Source organism: Poecilia reticulata, linkage group LG12, assembly GCF_000633615.1.
Source record: "Poecilia reticulata strain Guanapo linkage group LG12, Guppy_female_1.0+MT, whole genome shotgun sequence".
In the NCBI taxonomy this organism is placed as follows: Eukaryota; Metazoa; Chordata; class Actinopteri; order Cyprinodontiformes; family Poeciliidae; genus Poecilia; species Poecilia reticulata.
The window spans coordinates 12,308,628-12,318,570 of NC_024342.1; the positions used below are offsets into that span (position 1 = coordinate 12,308,628).

Genomic DNA, 9,943 nt, shown 5'->3' on the forward strand with positions numbered 1-9,943 from the left:
TTTTTTTTTTTTTTTTTAATAATGTGAAATCTATAGAACAAATTATTAACACTGGGATTGCCAGAAAAACATGGACATATTTGGTATGGACTTTTATTTTGAAGATACATCATTCTCTTCCTGTGCCTTCTACAAGATCAGCTGACTAAATAGATAACAATGCCACAGTAGAAAAACACAGAGTTAACCAACACGTGACCAAAATAAATAATTAAATTTTTTTTATGAGACTTTATCTTATTATCTTATTTAGGATAAGAAGCTAAATAATGTCCCACTGACTTTAAGAATTAGCCAAACATGTCACTTTGTGTGAGATCAACCCAGTGGCTTATTAAAATTGTTATGCTCTACAACTTTGACAGTCCTGTAAATCAGCTACACAATGTGTTTTTATCCAAAATGTTTAAACAAGTGCATCATTATTGTGTTAATCCACTGCAGATGGAAATGTAACTGAATACGCTCTTCAGACCGTATGCTCAAAGCTTATCCAAAACGTGATTTCCCAAATGGTGAATTGCAGTGATCACCATGTCACGAGTCAGGGTTTGCGCCATCAACATATTGATTAACTCATAATTTATTTGCCTTTCAAGAACTTCTGGAGCAAGAAGACCAATTTCTTGTCACAAAGCTGAACTTTATCAGACCTCATCAGGCTGAGATGTTGGCTTCATTCCTGTCTGTCCTTTGGTGATGCAGCAGCCCTGTAATTACATATTTCATTGTGGAGCGTGCAAGGATGCAATGTGGATTCCAAGTTGGTTTTCAGCTCAGCAAACCGTTTGAATGAAGTCATGACAGCAAACGCCTCATAAAATAACACAGCATAATGAATCCCCCTCCCTCAAAATGGATGATGCGATCTCTGTTGTTTTTTTTGGGGGGTGTGGTTGTTTCTTCTTTTATATTAAATTTCAAAACAAAACTAAAAAATTATTTTTATTATTTGCAAATTAGAAAAGCAGAAACAGGATGAGTTCCTTATAACAGGGAAGGCTGACAATTACCCTGCTGATTGAGGAATAGTGGGCAAATGTGCAGTTAATAGTAGAAAGAATGAAGGAATGCTTGTTGCCACAGCTGAAAACCCAGAGAGAAATATTGTGACCACAGTTAATCCCTGCAGTCTATCACAGTGTAAAAAAAACAAAACTGTCTCCGTGGTCATAAGCCTGGCCTATTAAATAAACAAACAAAGCAAGACTTATAGCCTCAAGAGGTCAGACAGCAAGCTGTGTTTTAATTACACTGTCGTCAATTGCATAACTGGAATTTTTTATAATAGCAACCCTCAAGATGTGAACTGGTGTTTAATTTTTAGCCTATAGAAAATAAATTAAGATTAAAGAAATATTCTCAAAAAGACATACATACCTGCAATTTACTTTAAAGGCTCTAAACAAACACAAAGCATGGTTTACTGGTTATTTACTGACCTACCATTTCTTGTGCCAAGGCTCCAGGAAAACGTTGCTCCAATTATGTTGTTTTTAACATATAATTGAATTTGTGGGTCCGTGTGCGAACGGGTATTAGTACATGTGATTATTTATTCACATAACTCACAACATCAACTGCCAACTCAAGACACTTTACAGGACAGACAGGTCCAACATAAATCCATATGTACAGAATCTAGTAGTACAAAATAAATTCAGGTTAATTCAAGCGATTCCAGTACAGTCCAATTATGTGATCAGATTTAGACCAAATTACAAACTGTTCAATTAAATTAATGATAAACCACAAAGTTGTTTGTTCACAGTTGTAATAACTCTGCAATAGTTTGGATAAAAAAGTTTCTATGGGAATGTGTATTTTGTTTGTGTGTGTGTGTGTGTATAAATATATAAATATAAAATTATTATTATTATTATTATTATTATTATTATTATTATTATTATTATTATTATTATTATTATTATTATTGTGTGGTATTATAACTACCACAACTGCTATAATATTATAATAATAATAATAATTATTATTATTTAAATTATGGCAGGTGCCAAATTCCATTCAATGTAAATGTAACTTAACAGTAATATAATGCATTTTTCTATTTTTAACGTTTAATGGCTCCAGAGGTAATGCTGTACCCTCATCAGTAGGTGGCAGTAACGTATAGCTTCCATATTTCCTATCAAAACAAACAGGTTTGATGCTGCTGAAAGGTTCTACACTTATACTATCCGTTAGCGTATTAAAATGTGTACATTTACCAAAATGTGATTCTGTTTTACCACCGCGTCAAACCAACAGCCGTCCGGATATGGCTGAAATACCTGTTCGAGGACAGTCGGACTGATAATGGTGAGCTTCCGGTTATTTTTATACAAGTTTATCAACCTGTTAGCATTAGCATCTTAGGTTTAGCCTGCTGGGCGACATCAACAAACCAGTTTAGCAAAAAAGAAGAAGAAAAAAAACTGAACATGCTTGTTTCGCTGGTTTCAGAGCTTATTGTCAGAACTTGGAGCCGTAACATTTAAGGTCTAATTCATCATTTTTTTTTCTTTTGTTGGAATTATTGCTTAGTTTGTCCTATTTGTTTATACGTCGCTAGATTTTTGATCGTTGCGTTTTCCTGTTTATTTACTCCGCAGCCTTAACGTCTCCAGCTTGCTTTGCCGTGTCCGTGGAGCCCAGAACAAGATGCTGCTGAAGATGCCGAAGAAGCTGCTGAAAACTGCCCACTACATAGAGCTGAGCAGCTACCAGCACTGGCCGGTGCTGCTGCCGCACAGGATTCGGTTGTACACCTACGAACAAATCCCCCTCTTCCTCAAAGAAAACCCCTACATCACAGACGGCTACAGGGCACACCTGACCTCCAAACTCTGCCTGAAGAGGTGAGAAGTACGATAGGCTCTCCATGAATTTATATCGCAAAGAACTCACCTAAAAAAAAGTTTTTCCACAGCTCAGCAGTCGTTGAAACAGGTGAAATCGGATTAAATAGACCATTATCATTTGCAGATCACTACATGATAAGTCCTCAAGAAAACAATTTGATATGTTTTCTTAATCGACTCAAATGCTAAAATAGATATATCAGTTTTTTCAAATGTTTAGGAAATGAAACAGCTGCACATTTTATTTAATAAACATAACATGTAAAGTAACCTTTTGCAATATTCTACATGGTTCTTACGGTTTCCTGCTTTCTTTTCCCTACAGTATATTTATTCTGTCCAATGAGACTGTGAATATCTGGAGCCACCTTCTGGGTTTTCTGCTTTTTTTCTCTCTTGGGGTCAATGACCTCTCCTCAGTACTACCAGCCTCTGGAGCAAACAGAGAAGACTACGTCATCTACACTATAGGACTCTTCTGCTTCCAGGTAACAGCTGCTGTAGTCTGCTGCTTGTTGATTTTTTATTTTTTTTCCAGAGGATTTTCTTTGTTTGTCCATCAGTGGTGAGCTGATTGCTTTCTTCATTGTTTGGTTTAACAAACTGACTCATGTAGGGTTACTTTTCCTGCTGCAGGTTCAGTCAGCTGCACCCTCTCAGGTGTGTATCGACAGTGGAGTCACGGTGGATTAAAAACATGTACACAACCCTGTTTAAAGTCAACTAAATTAGCTAATTTAGGAACTTTTTCCATCTCTAAAGTGACATGTGCAGTACAACTTGAATATAAACGTATAAAAGAGCCGTAACCTGGTTGCATAGTTGTGCACACCCTCAAATGAATACCCGGTTGGAACATCTTTTGAAGTCATTTGAGTAAAGGTTTCCTTTGGGTAACTTTGAGTAAAACACCACTGTGTCAAGGCAAAATGCTATTTTCACCACAATACATAATGAAGCAAGTGTTTCTATTTAATTGAGAACCATTAGAAATCAACCAATACAAGTTTTTGAAGGTGGATAATGATTATCTTGACATCAGTTGCTGAAATGTGTTGCCGATTTTTGTTTTTTATAGTATTACACAAGTCTAAATTTAAACAAAAAGGAAAGTAACAATAAAAACAAACTTCATCAATAATTTTTTTGATGTACTTTATGTAGCAACAGGAGGCCTTTATAGTGCAAGTGACCTTCCTGAGAATATCTGCAAACAGCAACAGAACAAAAAACACTTTTTTGTAAAAAGAAATGTAGAAAAAAGACTATTCATATAGCAGCTAAAATATCCCAAAACCTGGTGAAAGGATGTGTAATATTCATCTAGAGCAAAACCAAAAATATGCATCACGGCAGTATCGTTTAACAGGTGTGTGTAGATGAATAGTAGTTCATCTTAGTGAAGTTGACATAAATAACTGTTAGCTGTGTGTTTTTGTCAGTTTGTGCAGAAACCAGTAATTAAATCAGCAACCTCTGACTTAAACCAGTGGCTTCGAATGGTTCTGTTTACATGTTACGTTTTGCATAGCTACTCCTCTGTATATTCTGTGTTTGTCTTGAAATGATACATTTACATGTTGTAGATGCAGAAACTTGTGATTACGATACCAAAAGTAATCTAGTTGCTGGTAGTAGCTCTGCAGCTCGTTTATTGCTCTCTACATAAATTAAAGTTGAACTGTTTTCCCTCCAGGTCTGCATGCTGTGTTCAGTGGGATACCACATGTTCTCATGCCACCGTCTGGAAAAGACGTGCCGCCGCTGGCTGGCGCTGGACTACGCCGGCATTTCCATCGGGATCCTGGGCTGCTACGTTCCTGGGATCTTCTACGCTTTCTACTGTAATGCTGTGAGTGAAGACTTTTAGCAGCTGCTTCTCAACAAATCCAAGGATTATTTCTCTTGAAAGATATCCGCTTACTGAAGACTTGGACTATGCCTCATCTCCCCCGCCCCTCCAGTTTTGGCGACAGGTCTACCTGCTGACGGTGCTCTCCTTGATCCTGGCCATCTTCTGCGCTCAGGTTCACCCTCGTTACCTCAGCAACGACTGGAAAATGATCAGGATGACGATCTTCTGCTGCGTGGCGGGCATCGGTGTGATTCCTGCCTGCCACTGGATCTGGCTGAGTGAAGGGTTCGCGTCGGAGATTGTGCAGGTGCGGAAGGAAAGTCGGCGTCGTACGAAATCGAGATGAAAACCAAAAATTAAATCTTGCAATCCATTTATTTTGCAGCTGTTTCTGCCTCGTGTGATTGTAATGTACCTGATAGCTGGATCTGCGTTCCTGTTCTACGCCACCAAAATTCCTGAGCGATATTTTCCTGGTGAGATTTTATTTTGTCTTTCACTCGTCTCTCTCTGTGCTGTGATTTCCAAGATCTGATGAAAAAGCCATTCAGTCATGAAACTACCTGCATCTGAATTTCCCAAGTATCACTAACTGAGACTTATTATCTCAATTGCACCTAAAAAGCGAACCCAGGACTGTGTCTGATTTAAAAAAAATCTTTCCAATAACATCATCCATGGCCGTGATCTATTAAAGTAATCTGCTGAGTGTCTGGAGATGACTTTCACTGTAAATTGGTGCAATATGAACTGAATGAAGTCCTTGTGTTTCAGTGGGAAATGCCAACTTAAATTTAAATTCCAGAACAGACCAGACTTTATGCCATTAATTTATGTCTAAGAAGCAAGAAACGTTATTTGATTTTAAAGCATTATAGTTTTTCTGCAACCTGCGGCTCTTTGAAACTTTCGTAGTGGCTGTTTATAACTTTTACAAAAAGCAATAAAGAACCAACTAATGTTTTTAAATATAAATATATGACCAAATACAGCTTTAAGAATTTTTTTTTCAATTTTGTGATAGAATAATTGCAAATTTCCACAAAGGATTGACTAAAAGAATCAGTAATATATTTTACTTTTTTCTTTATCCTTTTTTTTTTTTTTTTTTTTCCTTTTTGACATTTGGTTGGAAACAGTTTTCAGAATCAGCTTCATAGAGCATACTTGTGTGCCCAAGCAAAAATGTTTATTTCAATATTACAGTGTTCAGACATGATTATACACAAGTAAACTTTAGAGGAAATAAAATAATAATAATAATAATAATAATAATAATAATAATAATAATAATAATATATATAAACAACTCTTTTGATTATAAACTTAATTTCTTTATTTTCAGTAGAATTTTTTAAATGTATATCTCTTTTTTTCCCTTCCTCTCCAGGTCAGGTGAACTACATCGGCGCCAGCCACCAGCTGTGGCATGTACTGGTGGTGGTGATGTTTTACTGGTGGCACCAGACGGCCGTAAACATCATGGGCTTCAGACACAGCCGGCCTTGTCTCAGCCGGACCGGCGGCAGATAAGTGAACCTTTCCTCAAAACGTCACATTACATTAAAACAATCTTCAGTTGTTGCCTTCGCCTTTTCTTGCTGTAAGTGCGAGACGCCTGTGGTGTTGATGCTGAGTGGTAGACATTGACCAATATTAAAAGCTCTTTAGAGTTTTATGACTGTGGCGTTGCAAAATAAGTGATGGCACCTTCTGTTTTCACAGCAGCGAACATAAAATTGACTATTAGATCAATGCATGGAGCTGAAATGTTCATTGTTTTGTAGAAACAAACTCAACTTTGATGTTTTTAAGTGACTTCATATTTTGCATTTGATTAGGTCTGTTTTTTGTGCAGAAGTATTTACAGAGGATTATTTGAATCAAATGTAACTGTAACTGCATGAAGTCTGCCTTCTTTTGCCTGCATTTTTTAACTCTTGTGTACTTCTTATGTTTTTATAAGAACTTTTGGAGGAAAAATAGAAATATTGGTTTAACATCTGAACAGAATTTGTTTTCATCTCTATCTTTGGCATTCACATACACAGCAATATTTTACCTCTAAACCTTATTTTATGTCTCAGTGATTCTTGAGAATAGGGACAAAATGGGTTTTAATTTTCCCATAATTTTTTTTTTGTTATTTCTCAACCTCCCTGTATGCAAATATGACAAATAATGTTTTGGAAATGTACAGATGCTAAGGTACAGGCTCCCAGTTGCAACATTTAAAAAAAAAAAAGACATTTTTAATCAACCTGACCTATAACGTTGTCATCACCATCTGACAAAAATAAATAAAAAATATTTTTTAATGACCCTCTTAGTGATATTTTTACTCATTTTACAGACAGATGCTTCTCAAGAAACAAAATAAATATTATTTAAAACAAAAAACAACAAAAAGTCCATCTGACGGACTTGACACTGCATGACGGAGTTGACACAGAACTGAAGGTGGTGACAAACTAATGAGTAAAATGAAAAACTTCATACATGTGAAGTAATGTAATTTATGTAAAATACATTAAAATGAATTAATTGCACATTTAAGTGAGATTTGACAACAATTTCACTGAAAGAGTCAGAAAAACTTTGATGGAGTTGACATCTGACGGTGTTGACAAAAAGCCAAACTACCTCAATTTATATGATGTTATTCTGAAGGAGGCCATATTGTAGCTCATCAGGTCCATGGAATCTTTACATTTTACCAAAATTAAGCTTTTATTTAACAAAATGTCATAAAAGTTTTGTAAATTGTCAGTTATGGTGTTGACACATCATGGTTGTGACAAACAACTTAGGAATAAAAAGAAGAAAATAATAATACCTAATTTTTTTACATTCTTTTCATTTCTGACAGTGTTGACAAAAACTAGCGACAAATTTCAATGGAGTTGGAAAATATATAAAAAGGATTTTTAAATTTAATTTATTGATACTTTTATAATTATTTATATGACTACTTACACTTAATTGTCATAATATATAATTTTAGTATTTCTTTAATTGTTTTAAACTATTATAATGTATTGAGTTCTGCTCCTGGACAAGAGGTTTTACAGGCATCATCCACCGACTACAATGTTTAAAATAAAAAAATATTCTGCAAACACCTGGAAAATATACATTGTTGTGCTCACATGACCCACGTTAGTTTAGTCAGATATTTGAAAAAATTATATTTTGTGTATATTTCATTCAAATTTTGTGCTTTATCCATAGGACCTGTTTTGTCCCTATTCTCAAGAATCACTGGTCTAATTTATTTGCAGTTGTCCTGTTCTGCTCTGAATCAACTGGAGCTATTTCTTTTGTGAATTGATAAAGACTGTGACATTTCACACAACTCATTGCATATTCCAAATCAATCAAACAATCAATCAATCAAATTTTATTTGTATAGCACATTTCAGCAGCAAGGCATTTCAAATTGCTCTACATAATTAAAATAAAAAACAGCATGTGACACTGAATGAAGAGTGAGAAAGAGAGAGATTTCTTTTTAAAAAGAAAAAGAAAAATTAAAAAGGATAAAAAGATAGACATCAAAACCTGCACTCTAATCCTAATTTAGCCATAAGCAACTACAAACAGGTGGGTTTTAAGTTGAGATTTAACGGTACCCAGTGTTTCAGCTGTTTTACAGTTTTGAGACCTTTTTCTGGTGAAGATGTTAAAAAAAAAATGACGTCGTTCCAGACTGTTCTACTATTTTACTTCAATTTCTAAAAAATAAAACGATCTCAATTCACATGGATTAAACATTTTCAGCCAAACTGCTGAAATACCCATAAAGTGCCAATAGGTGGCGATAACAGTAACAATACGTGAGAGTACCCGTTCCTATTCGCTTGTTGTGAGAAACTTACAATCACAAATGTCTGCTCCTATTGAGAGCAGAAATTGATTTATCAGTGAAGGATGGCTGCACATGTCCTCTTAAAACGTCAAAAATGTGGGGATTTTTTGTGTTTTGTTTTTTTCTTTTGTTGTGTGTCTCATATTTTCCCTGTGGAAAAACAAATTATGTGTGACGGCATTATATCTGAAAGCGTTGTTTTAGTTGCTGTTCTTGTTTTTATTCTTAGTCCTACCTCCTTAGGCTAAATCACGAGCAACAGAATCAATCACAGAGCAGAACGATCACCGGTAATCAAACCAGACTGATGCTGTAATTTTTGCTTAATGTTTTTTTTTTTTTTTCTTTTCACAATTCAGCTGTAACCTAAACAACACAACAATCACTTAAACATGACATTATGAGACTAACTCAGTCTATAAGCAGGGCATGATGATAAAAGTCTATTTTTTATTTTTCTCTACTGCCAAGTATATGTTGATGTAATATCCTCTGGATTGTGTGTGCATGGAGGAATGTACAATATCAACCTTTAATGACAACTGTGCAGGTTGGATAACTTCAAAAATGTTATTTTAATTGCATGTTTGCACTTTAAGTGCAGTTCAATTATGTCTATGCATGCATCTTAGCTGTCCATCCTTTTGCGTTTAAGTTAAAAACTGAATATTTTTTTATAATCGGTTCAAGTTTTATCAAGATTACTGAAGTAACAGATTATGAATGTAAACAACCAATCATTATAGTATTTAAGATTAACACATAAATATACCAGTGGAGAACGGCATTGAAATCTTTACTCCGTTTGAAAAGCTGATGGAGGTTTTGTTGATTTAAATCTCAGGAGTTTTCACTGTTAAACAAAAATGCAAATGCATCTTAATCAAAATACAGACAAAATCAAAAAGATCAGCATGTCTTGTGTCTCCAGCAGCTTATTTATGTGTTCATCTGCAAGGTAAATGGAGCCCAGAAGACAAGTAAGAACCTGTTTGCTTTTGCAAGCACCAGTTATAGGCCGATTGGTAAAAACTGTAATAATATGGACCTTTTAAAGATAATTGAATTTACCTTACAGCCTCTAAAATTCTTTAGTTTCCCCTTTATAAAACTTGTTTGTTTTCTTATTGCTGCTTGAATGAGGCCAGTGGAAAATGGAAACTACCTATGTTCATTATATTTTTGTTCTTGCACAAAATGAGATTTGTTATTAGAATAACAAGGAACTTAACATCAAATGTTTTTATTTTTGCACATTTTCGCCCTGTTTGCCTTATCTTTGAGTAACTGTACTGTATTTTTACTGTTTCTCACAAACTAGAACAAAATCTTTCTTTAATTTCAAAAACATGAAACTGA

General features: G+C 34.9%; 1 protein-coding gene across 1 annotated transcript; it reads left to right on the plus strand.

Annotated features, from left to right (window-relative positions):
- Positions 1–2,101: 2,101 nt before the first annotated feature.
- LOC103473559 (progestin and adipoQ receptor family member 3-like) lies at positions 2,102–6,301 on the plus strand. The gene is made up of 7 exons (XM_008423879.2): positions 2,102–2,319; positions 2,613–2,858; positions 3,187–3,349; positions 4,558–4,713; positions 4,826–5,023; positions 5,102–5,192; positions 6,107–6,301. The coding sequence occupies exons 2-7, from the start codon at positions 2,662–2,664 to the stop codon at positions 6,247–6,249; spliced, it is 948 nt and encodes a 315-aa protein (XP_008422101.1). The 5' UTR covers positions 2,102–2,319; positions 2,613–2,661; the 3' UTR covers positions 6,250–6,301.
- Positions 6,302–9,943: the final 3,642 nt, after the last annotated feature.

Excerpts from the sequence above, each read along its gene's own strand:
- LOC103473559 (XM_008423879.2), top strand. The coding sequence starts at position 2,662 with ATGCTGCTGAAGATGCCGAAGAAGCTGCTGAAAACTGCCCACTACATA. Across the intron at positions 2,859-3,186 it reads TCCAAACTCTGCCTGAAGAG|TATATTTATTCTGTCCAATG; the intron begins GTGAGAAGTACG and ends TTTTCCCTACAG. Across the intron at positions 5,024-5,101 it reads TCGCGTCGGAGATTGTGCAG|CTGTTTCTGCCTCGTGTGAT; the intron begins GTGCGGAAGGAA and ends TTTATTTTGCAG.